Source organism: Ailuropoda melanoleuca, chromosome 10 (assembly GCF_002007445.2).
Source record: "Ailuropoda melanoleuca isolate Jingjing chromosome 10, ASM200744v2, whole genome shotgun sequence".
NCBI lineage: Eukaryota > Metazoa > Chordata > Mammalia > Carnivora > Ursidae > Ailuropoda > Ailuropoda melanoleuca.
The window spans coordinates 101,152,495-101,179,630 of record NC_048227.1 but is presented as its reverse complement, the minus strand read 5'-3'; the positions used below and the strand labels follow the sequence as shown (position 1 = coordinate 101,179,630).

Below are 27,136 nucleotides of genomic sequence, written 5' to 3'. Positions count from 1 at the left end.
CCCACCCTTGGTTCCAGACACAGACCCCCCCTTCCCCGGGGCCCTCTAGTGTGAGATATAACTATCTCCTGGCTGCATGAATCTGGGTCCTGTCTCAAGTGTTTTATGATTCCTGCTCAGATCCCTCCCCCAGATGTTCACCCATCAGCACAGAGTACTGAGGGCAGGTGTCTTCCCTGCTAAAGAGAAGAGTCTGTCACCAGCATTAAGTGCAAGCCCTGAGACAAAATTCTCCCCCCCGACCAGAAGGCCAGCCAGGAACAGCAGCAGCAAAAGGTGAGCATTAGGGGAGCTGTATTAGTCACATTCTGGGAGCTCGGGGAGGGTGTTATTTTCAAAGTGTAAAAGATACCTCTAAATCCAAGATTCTGAAATTGCAGGGGATGTGCTATAAAGCTCAAGTGCGTGAGGCTGCACCACACGGCAGGTTTATGTGGTTGCAGAGCCTTGCCTATTAGGACTTCACTAGTCTAGAACACCTGCTCCACCTATGAGGAGAGCTATAACCATCAGAAAACCAAGGACGGCTACTGTCAGAAAGTACTGTACAAATAATTTTATAGGCAAAAACCTGTGAAGAAGGTAAACAACTGGGCGAAGAGAAGGTAAACAACCGTCCCCCCTCCCCCAAAGTTCAGAGTCTGCGCTGGTCCATGTGTCCTTCCCTGTCCCATGGCGAGGACCATAGCCCCTCTGTTCCAGAACCACCAGATACAGGAGAAGTCAGTGGCCCATGTAGGATTCCTCTTTCAGAACCCTTTTTGGTTCTAAGTAGAGAAGTCTTCATATTTATAAAATTACAGGTAAGTATTTTTGAGAACAGTTACATGGAAATAACCAGCAGACTACTTAGAAATCATTCTACTCTGTTAATCAAAATAGGGTCCCTTCCCCCGTAGAAAACATTTAAATTAATTTAAGAAGCTATAGATACTTGAAAATTTGGAAACTGGGATTTTAAAAGCTTGTGCCAGAATTCACCTTTAACTCAGACCAGGTTTCTGTACACTGAGCTGTGCGTTGTACCCTGGGAGAAACGTAAAGGCTTTCTGTCCTGGAGACAGGGCGGGTTTGAGACACTGGGCTCTGTGGGCGCCACAGGACCACGGGAGTGACGCCGCTCTCTAAACAGGGGCTGAAAGGATGAGGGCTAGCCTAGGGCCAACGACAGCCAGTTTCAGTTCTGATTTTTGTGGAGTTCTCATCAGTCTTGTTAACTTCTCTAACTGGGCACATGACTAAGGACCACTGTGAAGATAAAACTAGATGGTAGAATGCTCTGTGGACATGAGGTGTCATGGTCACCTTCATCATCCTTGCTCTGGTAGCTCCCCTCCTCCCCAAACCAGTGACAGTACGACCTTTCACTACACCCACCGAGGAAGTTGTACGTTTTCCAAACCTGAGGCAGCAGGCACGGACTGACATGCTGTAATTCTCCATTACTTACCACTCTGTCCCCGTCACGATCCCCTAAGAACACACCTGGTAAGTCATCTTCATCTTCACTGAAAACATTTGGGTTGAAGACAGGTAAATTAACATAGTCCATGGAAATCTTCCGAACCTCCGGGAGATAGATGGTCATCTGCCGTGGCTGGAGATGCAGGAGGCTGGTTTTATAGATTACTGGGAGGAAGGAGAAAAGCACTGTTAGCAGAGATGTGCACAAGGACAGCCAAGGCGCCAGCAGAGTCACAGGAAGAAAAATGGGGCTGCGGTGTCTCTGCCATCAAAAGGCAGGGGAGAGTCTGACAGCAGCCCTTCGTCTCCCTCCCACACACCACTGGCCACCCCAGCCATGCTTTGGATTCCCTAACAGCAAATTCTCTGTCTAGCCCAAACACTTGGCCAAGTGGTGTGTCTACAGAACCACATATTTTCAAATGTCAAAAACCTGTCCTAGACTTAAATGCTTTTCTGGAATGAGCTGGGATAGGATAAATATGTTTTTTTAAAGCCTCATTTGTGATCAGAATTCTAATTTAGTTAAAACAGTTGTGATAAGCAGACTGCCAAGCTCAGGGGGGATCTCAGGCAACCCAGGTGACATGGGTCAGATCAGAATAAAACACTGCCCTTACTCAGGACCGGATTCTTGTCTTCCTGACTTTCAACTTCAACTTCGTGACTGGAACAGAGATTTAGAGAACTTCCATTCCTCTACATGCTAAGGTTTTATTTGATCCATAGGGACGTTTAAGACAATGCTTGGATGGCAACTGAAATACTTAGAGGAGACAAAATTGGTTAAAAACGAAGAATCTGAATTTAGGTTTCACAGCAGGTTAAAGTCAGGATCAACTTTGTTTTATGCTTAATGCTCTTCCTGTGAGGTAAGCAGAACTTCTTGAATTATTACTGCTACTCTCATTTTTTGGTTAGGACAGCTCCGTCTCCACAGCTGTCCCCACTAACACCCAGTGGCTGACCGGCTCTCACTCCTGAGGTCCAGTAGGCCTTCTCTGATGAAATGCCTCTGTCAGGCTAGCGCTTGGGCTGGTTTGGGCTAAGATGACTTTTCCAATAAGACTCAGGCCTTATTCATGTGTTCATCTCTCTTGCCCACAAAAGAATATGAATTTTGGCTTAAAAATTCTGGATGGTTCTCTACAGCATAAAAATTAATGCATTAAAGTGCTATTCTTTGTTGTTCAGATTGCTAAAAGAGATAAAACTTAAAATCTCAGGAGGAATTAAAAAAATAACATCAGTTGCCTCCAGGGGGAAAAAAAAAGGTGGGCAGAGGTGACGATGAGAGAGAGTTTTACTGTATACTGCTTCAAATCTTTTGAATTTGGAATTTATTCTTTATTTTTTTAAATTGAGAAAGCAAAAAGTCAAAAATAAACTTTCATGGGCTAGGGAATTCTAATTGAAAGAAACAAATTATCCGATATAAAATATATGCAACAGTACTCACTTTTAAAATCCATTAGAATGCCCAAGATTATTTAATAGGGCGTCATGTAACTTACACGTCTTCTAGAATCCAAGAGATAGGATCAAGTGGAAAATTCTCTTAGCTTGACAGATAGAATAGTAATAGCTAAAACCTCTTTTCTTTAAATGGTCTGTGATCAGGACATTCCTACAGAAAGCTTTTATCCTGGGCACTTGAACTCCTCACACTGGAGCACCATGTACCTTGAGGGCACTTACAGGTTCTCCCATCTCAAGGTCCTTGCTGACTTATGTGTGGATCTATTTAATATCCAGAAGGAAAAGATGCATTAGAACTTCATTCCTCTTTTCAGTGTGAACTGTAGGCAGATGGCTCAGTTCTCAACCACGGATGGGGCAACAGGACACTCAGAGCGCGGTTGCTAGAATCTGCGTGTGCGTCAGCAGGGCACAGCTGCTTTACTGAAGAACACACTTCCCCGGTCGTCAGGGCCTTCCCAGGGGGTTGAAGGTATTATGAGAGATTTCTCTGCACTATGTGCAGGAACAGCCTATTGTTATTTTCTAAGTCAGTTTTATGTTTTACTTTTATTCTTTTTCTTTGAGTTGAGAAACCTCACAATGAAAAATCTGAATGTAGCACAACTTAATAAGCCTCTGAAGACACATGCATGGCATAGGTCTTTTTAACATCTGCTTTGCAAAAATTATTTAACTGAAAGGATCTAACCGTGTCTGAAACAATTCCAGCAGGCAGATGCAGAATTTTTCAAAAACCATTTTTAGTAGGTTACGCAGAGCCATTCAAGATGGGACCCCCACCCACAGGCAAGCCCGGCCTTCCAGAGAGAGGTGTGCGTGCCAAATGATGAGGCAATAGTAAGGCTAGGGGGCAGCACGTGTCCGCAGCCCCCCTGGGGATGTGCTTATTGTCATGAAGCTGCTCTGAAAAGGACCTTCTGTCACTTCATTCCTTCACTGTCCCCGGGTAAACATGACACGTTAGTACTACTCATTTAAGCAGAAGTACAGAAAGAACGCAAATGCTGGGTTCTAGCCCAGCTTTTACTCCCTTGGTTGTTTTCCTCGGTGTCTTAAACTTCTGACGGAGAGGGTATTTATCTGGGACTCTAGGTGAAATCTATAAGGATCTGCCCCACAGAGCTGTACTAACAGTCAACCAGCTCCTTACAGTCTTTAACGCTTTCTCTTCAACTTCCCGCTGACTCAAGAACCTAAAGACCCTGGTAAAACCTGCCCACAGCAAAAGGCCAGAAATCACAATCATCAGAAACCTATCAAATCTCTGTTAGAGACTGCAGCTGGCTCTGTCTTTTCATAAGTCAGGACTTATATATAAAAAAAAAAAAAAATGAAAGCTCTGCTGGCAAAAAACCAATCTGAGTAGTCATTCTTATTTTTGCAAAATCACAGTGGGTAGAGTCAAGGTTTGGAGGTAAATAAAGTACACGCTAATCTTTTGGTGCCATAAGAGCTCATCTGAATTGTCTTTGTAGTCTCAGTTCCAAAGGGAGAGCAGGCGGAGAAGAGGTCATGGTTTTTACCTGCACCGAGGCTGGTTGGCAGGAAAGCAGCCAAGCCCACAATCTTAAACTTGGTTCCCCAGATATTAGACGTGACCTGAGCAAGATAGTTGTGCTGTGGGGAGGAAAAAAAGGAAAAAAAGAATCACAATCTATTTTCCTATTTTCTATCGAGCACTTAGGAACTAAGAATGTTAACACTTCTGCTTAAAAAAGTCACAGGTGGGCAGTGCTGGAAATACTCATTCTCTGTATCGTTTAACCCTTTCTAAGACCAAAAGCTAACGAGAACATGTCAAGCACGTGTTTCTGGATGGTGGTTCACTGAGCCAAGATTCACAGGTCGGGGGTGAGGAGATGTGTTCCAGTGTGTCCACATGTGCGTAGGTTAAAAAGGCCACAAAGGTGCTCTGGGTGCGTTTTCCTTCACCTCTCCTTTCCCTCCAGTCACCGAACTAGAGAGGGTATACCTACTCTGGATCTATTTCTATCCTCGCTATTTCTCCTGGAAACACCAGTTGCACTGATACCGGTGTGTCCCCAAACTACCCGATTATCTGTTTCCTCATTCAATTCAACCAAAAACATTGTAAAAAATTATCAGTATGCTTAAGCCATGTGTGTATATGTGTGTGAAGAGCAATAATAAAGATGAATAAAATACAGCTCCTCAAAGAGCTTATAACCCAATGGAGGCTTATAATTATTTGCAGACAAGGAGGTCACTGAGAAATGTTATAAAGCAGTTACAAACAAGATGCTTTGGGATCGCTGGGGCTGACTCAGGGAAGGAAGCCTTCATGACAAGTTCTATCTGGAAGAGTGCTGGCAGAAGCAAAAAGGGGACAGAGAGGGTAAGCCAGGTGACCCTGGTGACCCAGGCACAGGAAGCGCACAAACAAAGAAAGAGGCCAGTCGACAGTGAGGCTGCGGCACCTGGAGGGCATCAAGGGGCCCAGGATGGAGAGACAGGCAGTGCCAGATTGTGTGGCCGCCACTAGGGACTGGCTCCTGTGGACACCAAGAGTCACCAAACGGTCAGAAGTGGCTGAAGGGAGCAGCAGGGAGAAGTGTGGGTCTCAACCAGAGCTGTCTGTGAAAAGACTCATGTGGCAACAGGGGGGTGTCTGCGGTGGGAAGGAGGTCCTGGGCGATTTGGAGGTACTGGGGCCTGCCTGAGGGCGGGGGGGGGGTGAGGAAGGCAAACAGGGCTCTGGTTCTCTATGCCCTGTGTCTGGAACGGGAACGGCAGCAACAGGTATGGAGACTGGGTGGCGAGTGCAGGTGTGACATGCCAAGGGCTCAGCCCCCATCAAGCACACACTGAGGAGGGGAAGAAGGGCAGGGGAGCATCAGACACATGGGACTGCCCCAGACCCCAGGTGCTACCTGAGTGATGTCTTCAAAGGGAAACTCTCTTCGTGTCAGGCTGGGCGAGCCAATGGAGGGCTTGCGCATCGGCAACCGGGGAGACCTGGACATCTCCTGAGCAGCCCGGGACAGCTTGGGAGACTTCCGGGCCTCAATGTTGATCCTGTAGAGACAAGGCCAGGAGGGTCAGGCCCCACAAGTGGGGGAGGTGCCCACTGCCATGGCCCTCTCCTTTGTGTGCTGGTGGCCTCTGTGGGTGCCACATTCCCGGGGACCAGTCCCCTTTGTCTAAGCCTCTCCTGCCTACTCTTGCCTTCTGAATATGAAGAAAGAAGAACAGAACTGCATATCAAGTAATATATGTTTAAAAATATGGTGCCTGGGTGGCTCAGTCGGTTAGGCGGCTGCCTTCATCTCAGGTCATGATCTCAGGGGTCCTGGGATCGAGCCCCATGTGGGGTGAGCAGGGAGCCTACTTCTCCCTCTCCTCCCTGCTGTGTGCGCTCTCTGTCTCTCAAATAAATAAATAAAATCTTAAAAATAATATGGTGAGATTAGACCAAGTGATTCATTTATAAGGAACCCTAGAGAATTAAATGTGGTTCACTTTCTATGGACTAATAGGTAAGTTTAGAAATGTCCACACGCCTTCTGCATGTGGGAAACTAGCAGGTGGGAAGAGCCATTTTTCACCTTAAGGCCACAATGATTTCACAATTCCTACTGCAATGTTAGGATTTCAACACTTATCTAGCCTTTCACCAGCTGTCATATTTAAATCAAATCTGTGGGTCTACAGTTTTTCTGCTGCCTTCTGATCCTACATTCTATACCTGGTTTTTAATTCTTCTTTTTTTTTTAATTTTTTTTAAAGATTTTATTTATTTATTTGACAGAAATAGGGACAGCCAGCGAGAGAGGGAAAACAAGCAGGGGGAGTGGGAAAGGAAGAAGCAGGCTCATAGCGGAGGAGCCTGATGTGGGGCTCGATCCCAGAACACTGGGATCACGCCCTGAGCCAAAGGCAGACGCTTAACCGCTGTGCCACCCAGGTGCCCCTGGTTTTTAATTCTTCTGTTTGTAACACGGGGACATATGTGTTAATGCCAGTCTACCCCACAGAGAGCGCCACAAAAACAAGTATGTTAAGGTCAATGGCAGTCAACGAGAGAAAAGCACCGAGCCTCACGTATACTGCTTGAAAGCTTGATACGTTACTGAGGGCTCCAAAAGTATGGGGGGACGGGAGGACCGAGCTAATGAAAACTCTGTACAAGGACAGCTAGTCCGGCTGCTGCACTCAGGACTCAACACAGGGAAAGACAGAAGGAAGGAGGACCAGCTCCAGAGACCACCGCATCCAGGAACTTTAAAAGTACATTTACAGGTGAAGGATTTGGTTGCTTACGTGTTAAATTGTTCTCTCTTAATTAATGGGAAAAGCTGAAACACTGTAGAAGTGTAGGAAAGTTCATAATTTTATTTGCAATTTCAACAAGCTTAGAATAAAGATGAAAAAAATCAAATTGCTTGAGCAGCTGGTTATCTATATGCGAAAAATCCACACCATACACAAAAATTAATCTGAGGTTGAAGTATGAAAGCTAAAACTACAAAGTTTCTGGAAAAGAACTTAAGAATGTCTTTATGACCTAAGGGTGGACAAAGACTTCCGAAACAGGACACGAAAAACACTAATCCTAAGAGAAGAAATTCGTATTATGTTAGATCACGTACGTGGCACTGCGTATCTCTGCCAAAAGACTCATAGCTAGAATCCATAAAGACTCTTACAACTTGATGAGAGAAAAACAACTTAATAAAAAACGGGCAAAAATTTAACAGACACTTCACAAGAGATCCAAATGGCCACTAAGCATATGAAAAACTGGTTAGCAGCAAGAATCACTAGAGATCGTTGATACCCCGACATGCCCACCAGAATGGATAAAATTATCTTCTAACAATGACAGGGCAACCGTGGGCAAGAACAGAAGCCTCACACGCTGCTGGCAGGAACTCAGAACAGTACGGGCACCGTGGAATACTGGTTGGCACTTTCCGATAAAGTTAAATGTGTGCCAGGACCCAGCAACTCCCCTCCTAAGGGTATACCCGAGATAAATGAGTACATATGCCCATAAAATGTCTTGTATAAGAACATCTACAACGGTTTGATTTCTAATAGCCCCAAACTGGAAACTATCAAAGATCATCAGTAAAAGGAATAAACAAAATGTAGTATATCCATTACAACAGAAACCACACAACAAAAAAGAAAAACCACTGATAAACATGACACGAATGAATCTGCCATAATGTTGAGCAAAAAATGTCAAATAAAAAAGGAGTATATATTGTTTGGTGTCATTTATATGAAATTCAAGAACAAGTCAAACTCATCTGTGGTGACAGAAGTTAGAACAGTGATTACTCTGGGGAGTGGGTATCGAATGGGAAGGGACACGAGGAACTTTTCGGGATGATGGAAATGTTACCTTCAACTGGGTGGTAAATATTCTGCTTTATCAACTGCACAGGAAATTATGTCTTTGAGATTGGGGCAGGAATGTATCTGTACAGAAATTATATCTTAATTTGGCTCAGCATCACAGAATTTTAGAGCTAAAGAGAGCTTAGTGAAGATCTGACCCACCCTTTACCTTCCACAGATAAGGACACTGGCATCCGGGTCACGGATTCATTCAAGTTATACCTTGAGGTCACACAGGCTTCTTCGCCAGAGCCAGGAGCGGAGGGGGCTCTTATCTAGGGCACAACAGGCCCTTCTATCTACTCTTAGCTTTTTGCAACTCTTTAGGACAAAGCTTTGGCATGTGAAATTTTTTTAGTTTATGACTTATTTCCAATTACAGCATTATAAGATATTTAATTGGGCATTCTGTTCAACGCATTACCTTAAAACTCACCATAAAACCCTCTTACTTTTCTCGAAGTGGAAGAACAAACAAGTGAGCCAGGGAGCCATAGCCACCCAGTGCCACCCACTGTCAGTACTAACCCTGAGCTCTGAGGGCTTAGCAAATTTCCCATGGGTGGATTTTTCTACCCAAAGGAGAGAAGAAAGGAAAGCTGTAATTATCACTGGCAGACCTTCCCGATGAAAGGCAGGGATGCCCTCTTGCGGGGCTCTTCTGGTGTCGTTTTCAATGGGATTCTGCTGCAGACACAACAAAGACAGCCCGAGAGGCACGAACAAGGAAGAAGAGCCCTGGGAGAGAGATTACCTTGGGAGTTTAGGTGACTTGCTAGCTCGGGAGATTTTGGGGGATTTCTTGGCAGCCCAGTCGTCACTCAGTTCCACGTCACTGGAGTCCGAGCAGTTGCAGCTGTCCAGCATGGCGGAGATCAAGCTGTTTCCATAGATTTCATCTGGTGAGACACAACCAGCACATTCTGGAAAGTGCTATCAGACCCTAAGGAGGACCATTATCACTGGAAACTATAGGACAGACCGACACTATAGGCCAGCATTTAAGTTCAGAAGCTGAAAGAGTATGGTTTCCCTTTTACGTTTTTATGCTGTAACATTTTCTAAGCAAAAGGAGGCAATCACTTCTACTGTTATCAAAGTGGGCATGGGATTTCAGTGTCTCTGGAATATACAAAATAGTCTGGTAGTGTTCACTGCATCAAAAGCGGGAATCTCCCAGCACCACAGGCATCCATCTGGGTTCATACGGGTTTGTAGGCAACTGGGGGACCCAGGCCGAGCAAGGGGCTTGCTGACTCATGGACTCCCCACCCAAGATCCTGCTTCTGACCTGGGGCCTGCCAAGGCCCCTGCTGGTTCCAGGCCTGCTCTGGACTAGAGATCTGACAGGGTCAGGTCCATTGCAGGGTCTCCCAGATGTTTACGCTGGCCTGCTTCAAGGCGTAGCTAGAAGGCAGGTCTGTGTAGGAGGCCTGTCCGTGGCAGCCCTGAGCTCTGCCAGGGGGCGGCTGTACAGAAGCTGCTTGAGTTTCACCTCTGGTCACCAGGCCAAAGGCTACAGGTCCTAAGGCAGTAGATGGTATGCAGAGAGGGTGGACCATCACGAAACTGCATGGTTGATGAAGGTCATGTGTGACACCTTCCTCGAAATCCCTTCTCCTTTGCTGCCTTCCTCCCACCCCTCACATCCCTTCACTCCCCAAACCCTGCTCTGCACTCCCTTACTGTAGGTAGGATTGCCCTCACTGTAGGAAGACTCCCATCTTCAAAATCACTTTGTTTTACTGACAAAAGCCTTAGCCCTTCAAGGCTCCAAGAACCTCTCCAGGTTATAAAAAAGCTGAACTGTCCAATTGCAATGAAATAATTTATGGAATTTGAGTGACTTTATCATTCAAAAGGGCTGTTTACATTAGAAAGGAGAAGTTTGCTAAGATAAACTCATCCCTGGTGTTCTGAACATATGGAGGGGACATCTGCGAACAGGGACCTGTCTGAGGGCCCCGGAGCCAGAGAACAGTTCGCCACTCTACCTGGAAGCAGGCTGTCTTCTTGAACGACTTCCCTATCAGAAGGCACAACCCGTGAGTACAGCAAGCCGGGGTTGTGTGCACCTGTGTTCGTCAAATAAAAAGGCTTAATTCACATGCCCTGAGCAGTGCTTTACATTACTTAAGTGAGGAGTCACTTAGTCCAAAGACACTTGGCCGCGATTCACAGGGGCATATAAACCCACAGAGAGCTCGTGAGCACAGAGCCAGTTCACCGGCCTGAGGAAATTCAGTAACGTGCTGTCCACTCAGCTCCTGAACTGCCTGCTAATCCAGGATTTCACAGTTGTATGTCATGCCATTTGCTCTTGTCCTTTACTCATGTCTTATTCCATTTGGGCTGCTATAACACAATGCCACAGACTGGGTAGCTTATGAACAACAGAAATTTCCGTCTCAGTTCTGGAGGCTGAAGTCTGAGATTAGGGTGCCGGCGTGATCAGGTTCTGGTGAGGACTCTCTTCCTGGCCTGCAGTCGGCCACCCTCTTGCTGTGTGCTCACGGGGCCTTTCCTTAGCATGCACGTGTGGAGAGACAGAGCCCTCCGTCTTTTCTTGCAAGGCCACCAATCCTACTGGGTTAAGACTCTACCCTGACAGCCTCATTTCACCTGAATCACTCCCTAAAAGCCCTATCTCCAAATACAGTAACACAGCAGGTAAGGTAAGGAATTTCTGGGGGACACAATTCTACCCACAGTAAGCTCTGATTAAAGATGCCTTTTAAAAATCGGTGGATTTTTGCTTAATAAATATGCTCTCATGTATGCTCTCAATTATGAGAATACACACTGGTAATTCTGAGGAGTGTGTCTGTTCAGCTGCCTGGAGAACACTTACGGCAGTGGGTCCCAAGCTTTGGAGCCCAACTGCCAGCCAGGCAGCGGCAGGTGCAGACTTGGAGGCCTCTCCCCAGACCGGCCTAATGAGGCTAAAGGGCAGGCCTGGCAACCTGCATTTAGATAAATACCCCAGGTGATCTGCAGGGAGGTGGCCCGGGGACTGCATTCTGAGAAGCACCGAGGTGCAGACTTTAAAGAGTTAATCCGCTCACGAGAAATTCCTCGCTTCCCACGCTCCTGCTCTGAGCCAGCCAGGAGCCAGCATATGTATACCGTCCGCTTGGCAATTACTCATGTTCTGCCGCGTGACATAGCTTGTGTTTGTCTTGAGGTATTAAAATCTTGATGTTCTTACTGAACTTTCTGGGTGTTGTCTTGTCACCCAAAAGAGGTTTATGAAGTCCCTGAAAGCAGACACACCCTGGCATTGCCCCACAGCCACAGGAGACCCAACAACCGTGGACAAAGGAAGCACTGAATACACACTGTGGATCAGCTTTGCTTTGTAACTTTCTGATTCTTTTAATTACAAAAATAAAACATCCTATTCCCCAGAGGACTGCTAGCAATCGAGTCCGTCTGCGTTTGCTAGCAGCTGGATGTGAACAGTAAGGAGGCACAAGGTGTTGGGATGGGGACGGCATGGAGTTTGGGAGGTGGCAGCCTCAGCGCTCTGCAGCACCCCTGCCTGCGTCTTCTGTCCTATTTTGGGGAATTTATGCACTTGGTACAGAAGCAAGCTCTTCATGTCCATTCCCTTCAACATTCAATCTGAGTAGAGGTTTTATAAACTTGTACACACAGTGGGGGGCCTCAGACACAACTACCCCCCTCCGTAAGAAGAAGATGGTGCACACCTTCTGTGCCCCACCCACTCTGGGCATCACTGATCACCACCGGCTCTTCCCCTTCGAGGTCAGTGCCTGCTGCTCTCCTGTTCTCCTCCCTCTGCCTGCCTTCCTTCTTAATCTTCTCTCTCCCTCCGTTCTACCCACCTTCCTACCAGCCTCCAGTTCTTCTGCTCGGTACTAGTTCACTGCATGAATCAAAAGACAAACAAATGGACTAATATCCAATGTGTTAAAGTACAGTTTCACTGCTTTCAATTTTATACAGTAACACTGACAGCAAGATGCAGCCATGGATGCTGAACCAATAATGAGGACTAGACAGAGGTGGGCATGCATCGAATATTGGAGTGAGCGAGCCCGCCAGGTTAGGATGGCCCATTGCACTGTGACACTAGCACGTCACCGTGGCCTCAGGGACACGAGGGGCAGAGGCCAGTCTAATGGGCGGCAGAGACAGTAGGCACAGGGGAGTGGAGAGCAGTACGCACCCAGGAAACAAATCCCTTTCAAGGTCAGGCGTGTGCCAGGCCCTAGGGTAGAGAGAGGACCAGTTCCCTCCGTCCAGGCCTCAGGATTCAGAGGGCCAGACGGAGCCTGGCCCAACAACCGCCATGGGCCCCGCAGGACACCAGTAGCCCGACTGACAAGCAGCTGGTACAGGAGGCAGTGTTTCTCACCCCGCTGCAGAGGACGAGCAGGATTTCACAGGGGCAACAGCACACATGAGCTGCCAGACACTGCTGGCGGGGGCAGGCGGGCCTCAGCAGTCACTAGCTTGGACACTGGGCAAGCATCCATGGTGCAAAGAGAAACAGCCAAGTCCCTTTATGCTGGAGGCTCCCAGTCTAGGATGGCAGAGACGAGCACGCAGCAAGCACTTTGAATACACCAAGTGAGTAATGAAAATCAGTAGAGGAGAGAGTTCTTAGAAGGGTAGAGTGAGTCATCATGCCAAAATCTTTATGCATGAGCAAGGAATTTTCCTTGGTAATCAGCTAAAAAGCAGTTCACGGTGGATTAGTGAGGAGCAGAAGTAAGATTTTAGCAGGAGCCTGAGGAGTAAGCTGAAGGTCTGAGAATTTTAATTCTATCACTTGCTCTAGGAGGGCAGAGATGTACCTCACTGTTATTTTCGGCTTCTCTCAACACTACATTAAGGCCCTTGACAAAACCTGATAAGTAACTACAAGAGGAATCTACTGTTCCCAGAAAGCCGGGGCCAGCTTCCCCCTGACAAAGAGCTGATGTTTCCTCTACCCACAGCCCCAGTCACACGAAGCCTTACAGCCTCACGGAATGCTGTTAAAAACCCGTCAGAAAGTACATTTAGAGAATCATGAACTTCGATACAGTTTTGGAAATGGGGCAGTTTCGAGGATGTTCCACGCTAGCCAAAACACAGGCTCACGTTTCATAAGTAGGCATCGTCTTCGCATGGGTGGTCAGGAAGACTATTCCTCAGCCACACCTAAGAATGAGGTCTTAGTCTCTCTGGCGTGGAGGCCCACCTGATTTGCTGTCGGTCCGGGGGTCCATGATGACGAACTCCGGCCGCAGCTTGCTGATGCGCCGGCCCTTGAGGATGGGCACGAGCCCGCCCAGGTACTCCAGGTAGAGGGTGTAGCACGGACCGCCCACCTCCGGGTCGTCCTCTGTGCGCTTCATGGTGCAGTGCAGACGCTCATTGCCGGCCGACGGGTAGCTGACAAAGTCTCGCATGTTGTTGGGATCTGGAATTGGGGGCTAGAGGCAGGACATGGAAAGAAAAGAGTAAGGACGTCACTGATTACTCCAAGAGAGCCCTGGCTGGTAGCTTGGGGAGGGTTAACTACGTGACGTGGGACAGCGATTCCCAACTGTGGGTGCACATAAGAATCTCCTGGGACCTTTAAAAAAATACCTAATCTAGGATCCCACCTCAAACAATGAAATCAGAATCTCGGGGGGAGGGGGAGGGCACTGGGCATGTGCATTTTCTAAAAACTCCCCATGTGATTTTAATGTGCATCCAGGGTTAAGAATCACTGGTACACAACCAAGACTGTAAAGCAACTTGAAAAAACATCACAACAGATTCTAAAACTGATGTTCTAAGAAAAAAGACACCTTGAACAAGTCAATCTGATACTTAGAAGCAGAGGCAGAATACAAATAAGAGAATACAGGCAAGAATATAAGGTGCGGAGGTCCTGAGGTTAGGGGGGAACCCACACTTGAACAGCCCCTGGCAGATCTATTCCACACACCACCAAAAAACAGACTAACTCTCGAGTTAGTCAATACAAAGGACGAGTGACAACGAGTGTGGGGTGGGGGTCACCCCTCCTCAGCACAGTGGCGCCATCCTCAGGACAGGGTTCCATCTGACCATTCCCGTAATTAGCAATGGAGCAAGCTACTCAAACTTCTAGGAACAGGTTTCCCACTTCTCTGAAGCATCTGCCAGGAAGTCAGGACTGAACAAGGCAGAATGATCGCAGGATGGCACAGCAGTCAACCTCCAGTGCTGCCTTTGCCATGCGGAAGCTTATGCCCGGTGCCTGGCTGGCTCTGTCAGTTAAGTGACTGCCTTTGGCTCAGGTCATGATCTCAGGGTCCTGCGGTCGAGCCCTGCGTCGGGCTCCTTGCTCAGCAGGGAGCCTGCTTCTCCCTCTGCCTGCCGCTCCCTCTGCTTGTGCTCTCTCTCTGACAAATAAATAAAATCTAAAAAAAAGAAAAAAAAAAAAGAAAAAAGAAAGAAAGCTTATGCCCTTCACACAAGGCGAGTCTCTGGTGGGATACCGGTGCCAGGGACAGACCACACTCGGAAGCAGTCATCACTCGGATACTCTCGCCAAGGAGCAGACACGACTTTTGCACACCTGCCCTGGGATTCTTGCCCACCTTCTCGGACTCTGCCCTCCTGGCCAGTGCTCCGAGAGTGGGGAGCCAGCTGGGGGAGGGTAGAGAGGCTCTACCTTGATGGTGGGGATGAAGGCGGTGGAGAGGTAGGAGCAGAGGCGGGGGGGTAGGGTCAGCTTGCTGACGTCCTTGTCTTCTCGCAGGGCGCTGGCGATGGCCTGCTGGCACAGCAGCTGCAGGCTGGACACGCGGTGCTCCACGCGCACCACATACAAGGCCGGTCCTGAAGCCATCAGCAGCCGCGAGTCCCGGTGTCCCCAGCAGATGGAGACGATGGGGCGCTGCCAGAAAGTGAGGGAGGCGACACTTAGGCTCTGCTCTTGTGGTGAAGCACAGAAGATCACGCACGTGTGTGTCAAACAAAATAAAGTGACCAAATAGTTTCCGAGAATATTGGTTTTTAAAAAGCATAATAGAGAATGAAATACTAGATCACAGAAATTCAGTATTTTCATTGGAAAATAAGTCAGGTCTCCAGGCCAGAACGCAAAGCACTGGAACAGTTCTGTGAAGTTCTTTCATGTGTATTATCTCACTTGATTTGGTGCCATAAAACCTAACTTAGCTCTGTATAATGATGTCTCTACCAGAAGATGCACTTAACCTGGGGTACAGTAACCCACATTCCTTACTGAACTCTGGTTATCTGGATCCCTGAAAAACCGGGGGCTATTCCTATGGTTTGGAGAGGTGGTGCGGAGCTAGACCAGATGGCCCTTCTCTTCGGTCCTGATGAGCATTTTAGAGTGAAATCGACACTGGTCTGGAGTCACATGCTGTGTGACATGGGGACTATTCTACAACCCTGGGATGTCTCCCACGTTCTCAGGAGTAAAATGGGAGCTGTAAGGATTAAAGGAGAGGGAAGATGTCAAAGATACTTCCGAGGCCTATCACAGGATATAAGCCACAGACTCTGAATCATGGTCCCCCTTGGCAACCCTCAAGCTACGGGCCAAAGGAAGAAAGCAGAAAGCCCTCTGGGAAGAGGACTGGGGGCGGGGGGGGGGGCATGCAGTTCATGTAGTGACTATTCCCGGGGGCTGTGGCCACCACTGCTTTGAAAACGCAGGCTAAATCCAAACATGCAAGTCAGAAACTAGTTGTATTGAAAAAACTCCAAGGCTCAGCGGTGCCAGCTAAGTAAGATCCATCAAGGAAGAAAGGAGGAGGCAGAGGGCTGTGACAGGGAAGCCGCAAGAGAATTGGTTCATTCCTGTCCAGCTGGATGGGGCTCTAATTTAGTGAGGTCTTGAGGGGATGCAAAGATCAGAAGTAGGGTGTCAGATCTATTACAGGAGTGACAAGAGCAGAATTTTCACAGCACTTTAGTGACAAACATCAAAAATAAAAGGAACAGATGAAGACACTTGCTTAAAATAGCCTCCAGGGTCAGCTAATCCTGGTTTCAACGTCAAATCAAAATGCAAGGCTGAAGGTACTCCATCTTTTCTTTCCATGTCTGTGAGCCCGGGCAGTGCGGGTTCGGACCCCAGCCACGACCCCCTGGAGAAGGACCACAGAGCCTGGAACGCAAGTGTGCAGGCCTCCAGAGTACTTGCAGATGGGCCTCATTACAAGAGGATCCCACACGTGGGGTAGACCCCACAGAGTAAGCCGTAATCGCTACTGGAGACAAAGCAGGTAACACACAAAAAATACACAAAAAATGCCTTTGCTATCATCAACCCCCCCATAAGTGCAGTTATATATTTATCCTCCTGTCCCCTCTTCTGCTTTTCGTAGTAGCAGCTAAAACATGTTTTGGGAGGATCTTACATAAAATTATCATTATGATAAGTATGTATCTCATATCTTTGTACAGAAGAGCCTAAACCACTTACACAGACTTTCAAGGCGGATGAAAATTCTCTCTCTTACAGCTTCACAAGCACATGTAGCAGCCCATTTAATCCTTTCAGTTCTGCCATGGAAAAGAATCTGCAGGTCACGTGGGCCCAAAAGTAGAGATAAATTAGCCAAGAAGTGCTGTTAGGTGCACAAGAGAGCAAGAAGACAGCCCCGTCTGGAAGGTGAGGAAGGACCGCGCTCCTGCTCTGCACGTGGCATCCATGAGGAAACAGACTTCTGCACAAGGAGGGCCAGGAAGGGTGAAAATCAGAACCCAGAGCAAAGAGTGGGAGGCATGCGGCGTCCTGAGGACGTGATACCTGTGGACGCTCCAAGGGGGAACTGTTATCCGGAGCAAGGTTACCAGGAATTACCGAGAATACCAACAGGGATTTATAGCACAGTATCTGGGGTGAGCATTCACTTACTCGACCACATCAGCGATAGTCTGCTTCAGTAAAGGGGGGAACACATGCTCACGTAAGTTATTTTTACAGCATATACTCCACATAAAATGATAAAGTAACAAGGGGCGCCTGGGTGGCACAGTGGTTAAGCGTCTGCCTTCGGCTCAGGGCATGATCCCAGCGTTCTGGGATCGAGCCCCACATCAGGCTCCTCCGCTATGAGCCTGCTTCTTCCTCTCCCACTCCCCCTGCTTGTGTTCCCTCTCTCGCTGGCTGTCTCTATCTGTTGAATAAATAAATAAAATCTTTAAAAAAAAATTTTTTTTAAAAAAGATGATAAAGTAACAAAATAAATACTGGTACCTTTCTATACTGCATTTTAAGGCTATATCAGAAAAATAAAGAAGAATTTAAAGACAGTAAGAGCTGATCTTCTTGTCTGAAGGTTTTGAGGTGTCCCTGATGTGCGGAAATTAATTACTGTAATTCCCATTGAGTAGAGTAGGGCAGCAGTGGGGCCATGATCTCAGGATACCTTTAAGTCCTGTAAGCCTGTAGAAAGACTATACTATGTATTTGAAAGTTGCTGAGACACTGTTTCTTAAATGTTTTTCCCACAAAAACGGTAATTACGCGTTGTGATGGAGGTGTTAGTGAACCTCATGAAGGCAATCCTATTACAATACATAAATGTATCAAATCCATACTTGTATACTTGAAATTTACACAACCTTCATGTCAACTCAACAGAGCTGGAAATAAACAAATAAGAAACCACACAGGAAATCCTTTTGTACCTTTCTAAATAATTTTATGCCGTTTTTTTATGTCATCTTACTTTAAAAAGTCTCATTTCCTTTTGGTGCTGATTTCCCTGTGCTGTTTATAGGTACTTCAGCCTACAAAGCCCTCCTTACAAATGTCCTGTTGTTTTGGAAAGAACAAGACTCAAAGTAGAGGTAAGCGCACATGCCCGCAGACATGGGGTGTGGGGTGTCTCGATTCAGATGCCTCCCAATCAGTGATGTCTCCTAGGATCTGCGGTGCCAGCAGGGCACGAATCCACTGTCTGCCTGCCCACAGCCCTCACCCACAGAGCGCCATCCCCCCTAAGAACTCCCCACCTGCCGGGATTTGCGGCAACAGAAAAGAACCGTACCAAATGTTTAATTCCAGTAAACCTGGGAACAGAGAAGGGTGCACGCTAACACAACTCCCACAGATGAATGCTTTTGTTTGAACAGCTGCTGTCTGCTAGGGAAAAACTCAGCTGTAAATCTGTAGACTTAATCTCTCTCTCAAATCACACAAAATGACTATTTTTAGAACCGATGGCTAGAACTGTGAAGTTGGTAACATTCAAATCTTAATTTGTGTAGGGAAGTTCACATACTTTGCATGTCTAAATCCAAGGCAAAAGGACTAGAAAATGAGCTACATTTCAGGGATCATTAGCGTGGTAGAAATCTCGTGCTTTGGTGAGTCTGGTGGAACAAGGACAGGCATTACTCAGCCGGAGAGAGATGCTACTTGTGCGGAGGTTTGGTGAGTGGTTAACGCACGGTCAAGCTGTCCTCTCAAGGATCTCTGTCTCCCTGTCTGATGCTGAGCCATGCAAGGGCGGCAGGGCAGTCTGCTCCTCTGCCCTCCGCGGCTACTGCGCGTGGATTGTACTAGTAGGTGGCCGGCGTCAGCCCCTCTGGCATATGAAGACACGCTCCATCCCTCCGACCTTACCTCCTGCTCCCGTACAATACACACCACACACTCATGCGGTCACTCAGTTAACCATCTGTTAAATGCGTACAATGGATAAGATACATTCTAAGTGTTGGGGACCGATACTGAATAAAATAAATTCCCCGCCCTCATGGAGCTGACCCTCTGAGGTGGGACAGGGAGAGAGATGAGTATCTTAGTCCCTCTGATGGGGATGACCTGTTCGCGTCAGGTAGTGAAGATGGGCAGGAAAACGGGCTTGAGAAAGAGTGAGGGGGTCGTGTCAGTCAGAAGGGAGCAGAGAGGTAGTTTCAGCACGGGCCTGACTGAGATGGGGGGGCTTATTTATTTTAAAACATTGAAGGCTTCCTTACCGTATTGCTATTTTTGTATCTGCAGTGAGTTGCATGAGTCCTCTAAAAATTTAAGAGGAATAAAAACCAGGATGTTCTTTCCGTATTTAAGATAAGCTGCTCAAGCAAGATAAAAGGCAACAGACAACAAAAGGGTCAAAGCCAGCTGTCCCAAGAAAGGGACCACGAGGCTGTCTGGACCCACAGTTTCTGGCCGATGAGGGCCCTGGGCTGAGAACTAGGGATGCGGCCCGCTGAGGCATCCGATCCTGTGGGTGTCAGAGGGCCCTCCTGGCCTCCCACAGTCACTGAAGCTCTGCCCCTCCTTTCTGCATCTCCCCTAAGAAGGTGGGATGATCTCTGTCTTAGAGGAAATGCACTTCAAATGTCTAATATTTGAAGAGGATGTCTAATGTTTGTATAAGTGTGTACAAAGGGAATGTCTAATGTTTGTACAAGTGTGTACAAAGAAGGAAAGCCTTCTAGAACAGTTCACTTTTAAACAGACTGAGTTGGGTGAGTGGTCACCATCAAACTATGTTGGCTGGAACCATGGACAGTTTTGAATGCTAAGCTGTAACAATTTGGCCACTAACGTGCAGTAGTAAAAGCCAGCTCGCCATCCAGGCACCCACATCTCAGTTTTAAAAAAACACACTGTTCTTGTATTTTGAAAGCAGACAACCTCAGGAAGGACCTTCACGTCTATTTATAGCAAACCGGGGAGAGAGCACTCCTGTGGCAGCTTCGTAAGAATAGGCACAGTGAGCCCTCAACAAAACTGGGCAATAAATCCCTCTGCTAACGGACACTCCCACAGTACGGAGTCGATGACCATAAATGCTATCTCTCACTTCACTTTTTGTTTCCACATCACCTCTTCCTCTACCTTCTCTCTTAATTTTTTATCCAGATATCTTATGTTAGCAACTGAACCTCTCAGAATAAAGCTGACTCCTTCAACATGCCTTTTGTGCAAAATACATTCATAAAGCTAAAACAAAACCAACAATCAACCAACCCAAACCCCAGACCCAAATTACTGAAGCCTGTGAACTTCAGCGGGTAATGCTAACTCTAAAACTCTGTTGTCAGATTAACAGATATGCAATTACATATAGCTGGTCATAGAACGGCTAATGAGGTAAATTACAGAATTTTCAATTACAACAGGTAGAAAGGAAAGGAAAATAAATTGCAGTATATTTCCTCATAAGAGCTTCAGCCACTAGCATTGCTGTTATGAGTAAATCAGGAGAATCAATTTTAAAGCCGAGGCTGCCGCAACTGTGTGCCCAGCAACGGCTTTGTATGCAATAACCTACAATCTAACTAACTTGGAAATAAATTATCCAATCCAAATTGCATTTAGTTCTTTCTATAAACAGCCCAATAAATTTCCTAACTTCCGTCCTGCTATAAAAATGTCCCTGCCTTTGGACAACTCCAATAGCATAGCACAGATAACATGTGATTTTAGAATCATTACAGAAAAAAGTTGGGTTGGTGCTACCTATAATTAATGTTGTACTTGATTTTTAATAGCATCATTATTTAACTTTATATTATTAAGGCAATTTTTTCAATGGTTGAAACAGATCCTCAAATGAAAAAAAAAGAATAATTTACTAAAATGCTGAGACACTATATGGATATTTTTTCCCAAAGGAAGATCAGCTAAGCTCCCCTCTTATCGTTGAGCCCTAAACAGTTAAAATTCAAGACCTATGTTAGTTTCACGTTACAACTGATGAAAACATCTGCAACGGTTGAGGCCGCTGAGCCTCTACTATATACTAGGCACAGCGACGAACAAAGAAATGAAGAAAATATGGTCTTTAACTTCAAGAAGACAAGACAAGTAGACAGAAAAGTGTAGTAAGTATCAGAAATGTCAAACATCCCAGGGGGATGCTTAACGAGAAGAGGGGTCGTAATCACTGGCAGATTTACAAAAGGATGTGACTGTGCTAGCATTAAGGATGACGGATTTCCCCACGCTGAGATGGCAGGGAAGGACATTCCTTGTGGAAGGAATAGAATGCCAGCAAAGGTGCCCTGAGTCAGACAGAATACTGGACAATGCTGAATCGATCTGGAGTGTGTTTCAGCACTTCAATTCACAAATATTCTAATAAATGTAAAAGCCTTATTAACTCAGAAAGATCTGGAAATTCCCATCCTCTCCTACTTGTCTTTCAGTTAGGCTAGGGACAGAAAGTAAGCATGACAAATGTATTGATAAGGCACATAGCCTACTGGTTCAAACTATCAACAGAAAGAATTAAAGAAAGCATATGTTGACAACTGTCCACCCAACAATCATATTAAGCAAATATTTACTGAGCACCTACTATGTTTCAAGCAATGCACTGGCAGCTTCAGTTTTGTAAGATGAAAAAATTCTGGAGATTAAACAATAATGTAACACAGTTCATGCTACTGAAATGTACACTTAAAAATTATTTAAAATGGTAAATTTTTTGTCATGTTTATTTTTCCGCAAATAAAAAAAGATATGTTTAAATAATGAATGTGCGCATCTAATTACAAATTTCCCCAAATCTGGTATAGCTGCCTCTTTGAGCTGAGTAATTAGGATATAAATCTCTAATGTATTATCACCCCTGTCAATCCTCAACTCACTATCAGACCCATCTCCATTACATCCCAATGAGAATTTTGTCCTCCACGAGAAGCTGATCCAGACTAGAAGTGTACTGGTCTAAAGATCTCTAGGAAATAAAAACAAACAGTAAAGGGCTACCTGTGCATGCCTCCCTAAAGATCTTCAAGCTTTTTTACCTACTGTTTAATAATAATTTAGTTCAGATGTAAAAGTACATTGTTGGCATGAAAAAACATAAAATCCGAGCAAATAAATGAAGACTCAGCACACACTTCTCTTAAGTTCCTAACTTCTACTTGGGACTGATGATAAACACCAGCTCACTCTGCTTACTCACTGTTCACTCTTTTGAGTGGGGAATGTAATAAAGTATTCTGGTTAAAGGCAAAAATTTGTTTGTCCCTTACTTTTTCTGGTCAATGAGAGATTAAAATCTGTTGAAGATAATTACAGCAAGCAGAACCAAGTCTCGGTATTTCATGGAGCTCGGGGAGCATACTAAGACAGTGAAGGTCTGACACACATCCTTACTTGCACAAGCGTATCCAGGGTAAAGATGTGCTCCCCGCGGACATTGTAGAACTTGACCATGGCACTCTTCAGAAGAGGGCCGTTGGGGAGGTCACCAAGCTGGGTCTGCCGTTCCATACCAGCAACAGCCAGGAGGTCTCCCTGGGTGCACCACTGGGCCACCACCTCTGAAATCACAAAGAAGATGGTCAGCACGACGATATGACCCTCCCTGAACTTTACTTAAGTAGTTTAGAAAACAGAGATGCTGAGCAAATACAAGGTGGCTCTTCCCCTTTTCCTCAAGAAGACAACAGCTACCCATTTCTCTGAAGACAAGACAGACTCTATTTAAACAGGGGTCTATTACCAGGATGGGGAGCGCAGTGCCCCTGAAACACAATGTTCCCAGGTAAAAGCACATATGCCGACGCTGGCCTGTTACATATCTAACTCTGAAACCAGCAAGACTCTGAGAGCATGGGTAAGACGACCAGACCTAGGACTGTCCATCTACTGCTTGGGCCCCCACCCCAGCGATGACTCCAAGAGCTTACAGATGCAAAAAGGAGGTCAAAAGCAAAATCCAGGTTTATATTCATTTGCTTTCTATGCACTATTGGGCAGATAAAGTTCAGATAAAGGATGTATCTGCATATGAGGGCCCTGACTTTTATTCCACATTGGGATGTTGTGGGGGCTTAGAAAAGAAGATAACCACTTCTGATGGATGGGAGTCTTGTCAGAAATGTTCATCCTGGAGATGTGACGCCCACCTCCAAGCCATTTCATACCTATAAGAAATGGCTATGAAATGGTTTGTCTAATCCCAGCGTGAGCAATTTACTTATTCTGGCTCGTCAAACAAGCTATTTGTACTAGTAAGATTTACAGCATAGTTGTTCCCCATTAAGACCCAAGAGCCCTATCTGGCTCATACAGAGACTGCTGAAATCCAGAACTCAAAGGCCTCTCTGAGCAAGGCTGGCTGGAGCCTAAAGGTCTAGAAGCCAGCAGTTCCCGGGCTCCGGCAGGTCACACGGAACCTCAGAAGCTTTCTCTTAATCACAGGTGGTGCCGATTCTGACGTTAAGAGCAGCGCGTTCTGAGGTCACCAGTGCTCCCTGACTTCCTTGGAAGACCGGATAGCGGTCCCTGGCACAGGATGGCTCTCTGGACCCAGGGAAGCAAGAGCCTGTGCGTCAAGTAAGCCACCGACAGGAGCTAGAGACGGAGGGAGCAGAAGGCTGAGTGAAGGCAGTTCCAGACAACCATAAGTGAGAGAATTCTACAACCTGAGACAGGGAAAGCATCAATAAAAGGAGTTTTTTCCTTTATCTTATTAAAGGATAAGAAGAAGGTTAAATACAAACCAGGAAATGAAAAATCACTTAAAAGAGTCAACTAAATACCCTGCTGAGCAAGATCGAGAACAAGACTCAAGGCGGAAGCTCGGGGGTGTGTGCGCGTCCTTCAGTGTGCTCTGGAAACCCAAAGAGGCTCAGGTGCTCCACTGAGAAGCCGGCCATGATCATCAAACTGAAATGACCTTCTCCGGGTGACAGTGTTGGCAGCACAAGGACGTCAACAGGAGGAGCAGCTCACACTGACAGGTACAGATGACAAAAAGCACAGAGGCTGCCGTTGCCCAGGATGCAAGCAGCACTGCGGCTCCAAGCAGGTGGAGGCCAGCATCCAGTTCCCGAGGCTCCTCCGCCAACCCGCTCTGGTCAGGGGGTGAGCGACACCCCCACACCACTCTTCTTGCTATTTACTTAGTTTAATAAGATACTTTGAATTTTGCCACTCAGTGGTTTTTCCCAACAGAAAAGTGGGTTGCTGCCCCTGCAGGGCTGGCCGAGGCACACGGTCCGTTCAGGAACTGCAGAGACGAAAGGCTCTACCCCCCACACCCGCACCCTCGGTCCCAGTTACACTCGAGTCCACACGTTCCCAAGCAGCTGCCTGGGGACTTCTCTAGTGCAGTTATCAAGTTACAGGGAGACAGCAGTGGTCGCCACAGGCAAGCCGTTCTTTAAAAAAGAACATGTTCCACAGGAATAACTCCATTTCTTGTTCTGTTGATCACACAAGCAGCAGCGTCAAGGGCCAAGGCCCCGTGCCACACAGTGCAAGCCAGTCCTGATGCACACGATGGGCCACAGGCCAGGGGAAACACGCTCACCTCAGAAAACCCGACACAGAGAACTCAGGAATGGGAGTAAGAAAACAATACTGGAGATTGTGCAGTGTCAACCAGGGGTGTGTGAGTCCTTCCACGGAGACTGAATTCCAAGGGCAGGAGTTTAAAACCCTTACAGATTACCACAGAATGAAAGAGAAATTACATATTTAACTCACCTTCTAGATTTCACTAGGATAAAGAAGGATACAGAAACCTAGATGTGGTCAGGACAGCAGCTTTCCTGTCCTAGAAAGTTTTTGTTTTTTTTTTAAAGATTTTATTTATTTATTCGACAGAGATAGAGACAGCCAGCGAGAGAGGGAACACATGCAGGGGGGGTGGGAGAGGAAGAAGCAGGCTCATAGTGGAGGAGCCTGATGTGGGGCTCGATCCCATAACGCTGGGATCACACCCTGAGCTGAAGGCAGACCCTCAACCGCTGTGCCACCCAGGCGCCCCTAGAAAGTTTTTGTAAGCTATGCCCGTCTTATGTTATACCAGAAAAAAATCCCCAATACCTTTGCCCAATCTTTTAGCAATAATTTTGTAATTTTTAAACCTTTAAAACTTTGTTTTAAAACGTAAGCCAGAAAGATGGGCGTCTGGGTGGCTCAGTCAGTTAAGCGTCTGTCTTCGGCTCAGGTCATGAAATCAGGGTCCTGGAATTGAGCCCCACGTTGGGCTCCCTGATCAGTGGAGAGCCTGCTTCTCCCTCTGCCTGCCCCTCCCCAGCTTGTGCGCGCTCTCTCTGTCAAATAAATAAATAAATAAGATCTTGAAATATACACATAAGCCAGAAAGACTGAACTAATGCTTTATTTAGTAATCCTTTTTTCACTTTTCCTGAAGTTCTTAGCAGAGTCTCTAGGGACGTAGGGATTTCCAAGGCACAAAAGAGGCCCATCTTCCTCAAGTACCAATTTTTCTTGCTGATTTTTTTTTCAAGGTAATCTCTATGCCCAACATGGGTTTCAAACTCACAACCCTGAGATTAAGAGTTGCATGCTTTACCAGCTGAACCAGCCAGGCGCCCCTTTCTTGATGATTTTGAGGTGTTTGTGGATTTTAGGTCTCTTAAACTTTGTACACAAAAAACATTAACATAGTCACATTATTCTACTTTAGCCAGACAACATTATGGATCTTTTTTGGTAAAAGGCTGGAGGGTCAAATTTTACATGTATTAAGCAATGAGAAAATTGGTGCTTTTGTGCTAACAAGAGCCCTTCATGTGGTATTAGTGCTGGGTCAAAAAGAGGAAGCCAAGTACTACTGGAGAAAGACCAGGACTCTTACCAAACACCACATGTACTCCAGCTGCTGGCTAGAAGTCTGAGGCTCACAGGGGCCTTTGTCCCTTGGGTGTCCATGTTGATGATTCGCCTTTTTACTAATCATGAGATATATGTGTACTTGCATTTGTGTACATGGATTGTGTGTTGAGAGAAAGAAGTGAGCACGTGCACAAAGTAGGAAAGTGTGTAATGGTAAAATAACGTGTACATTTTTTTTCTTTACTAACAGTGCTTCTGGTGAACATACTAAGGACCGAACAACATCAGCACACACTCTGTGAGGAAGACGGGTACAACCTCTATCAGCCCGAACTACAGGAGTAGAGAGGACCACTGACCAAACCACTCTACCTCAAAATCAAAACTCCCTCTTGACTTTCTCAGTGTGTTCTATGAAATGACAAAAAGAGGAAATTCTATAAGACAAAGAAACAAAGCCTAAGGGTTTAAATTCTTTGATTTGAAGACAAATATGGGATGAAATGAGCAATGCCTTTGAGAGCTTGCTTTACTACAAGAGAGGAACTGGTTAGGTCAGAGGATTTCTGAGCTCATCACTGGACTGTTTTTCCTTGAAGGGTAGCAGAGTATGCCACTTTGAAATATGCCACACTGGCATAAAAACTATTTGGAGCCAAAGGCAATTGAGAAGCAGCAGATATTTAAAAAAAAAAAAAAAAGAAAAGAAAAGCAAGCTCTCTTCTTCCTCCCTATTTGCCAAAAAGCAGGATGTAAATTGGGGAAGCCCCCACCCCCCACGCCCTGACCAGGAAGGACAGAAGTTAATCACTGGAGACATCGCTAGATCCTTACCAGCCCAAAGACAGCACCAGGAGAATCTACAACAAATTTCAGGAAGGAGCCCTATCTTCCATTAGATCCCCATATGTTTATCTTCCCACAGTCTGCTGCCCTAGAAACTTCAAGTCCTTTCCCTTTGTCTTGTCACTTCTCCAAAAACATATTATTCTTTTGTTAACATGCTATATAAGACCAAGTTTTACCCACCCCTTTGAGTCACTCATCTCTGAACACTTCCACAGGTAAAGGCAGTGCATGTGTTAATAAACTTGTTTTCTTTTCTCTTGTCAATCTGTCTTTTGTCCGTCTAATTTATAGGGCCCCAGTCAGAGAATGTAAGATTTCTAGAGGGAAGTCTTTCCTCCCCTCCCCCACATTGTCAAGGAAGAGTATAGCAACAACAGAGGGTAAAAACCCCAAATAAGATGAACTAATTTATGGCTCACTGTGTGATAAACAGAAGCCCCC

At 46.2% G+C, this 27,136-nt stretch overlaps 1 protein-coding gene across 7 annotated transcripts in view; it reads right to left on the bottom strand.

Moving 5' to 3' along the window:
- TULP4 (TUB like protein 4) overlaps window positions 1-27,136 on the bottom strand; it is a 200,650-nt gene that overhangs the window by 10,676 nt on the left and 162,838 nt on the right. For all 7 annotated transcript variants that reach the window (XM_034669391.1, XM_034669388.1, XM_034669390.1 and 4 more), the window contains 7 exons: window positions 22,409-22,575; window positions 14,975-15,199; window positions 13,526-13,760; window positions 9,068-9,212; window positions 5,838-5,982; window positions 4,470-4,563; window positions 1,486-1,629 (listed from right to left, as the gene is read on the bottom strand). In XM_034669391.1, coding sequence (XP_034525282.1) covers window positions 1,486-1,629; window positions 4,470-4,563; window positions 5,838-5,982; window positions 9,068-9,212; window positions 13,526-13,760; window positions 14,975-15,199; window positions 22,409-22,575 — 1,155 coding nt within the window. The remainder of the gene's footprint in view (window positions 1-1,485; window positions 1,630-4,469; window positions 4,564-5,837; window positions 5,983-9,067; window positions 9,213-13,525; window positions 13,761-14,974; window positions 15,200-22,408; window positions 22,576-27,136) is intronic.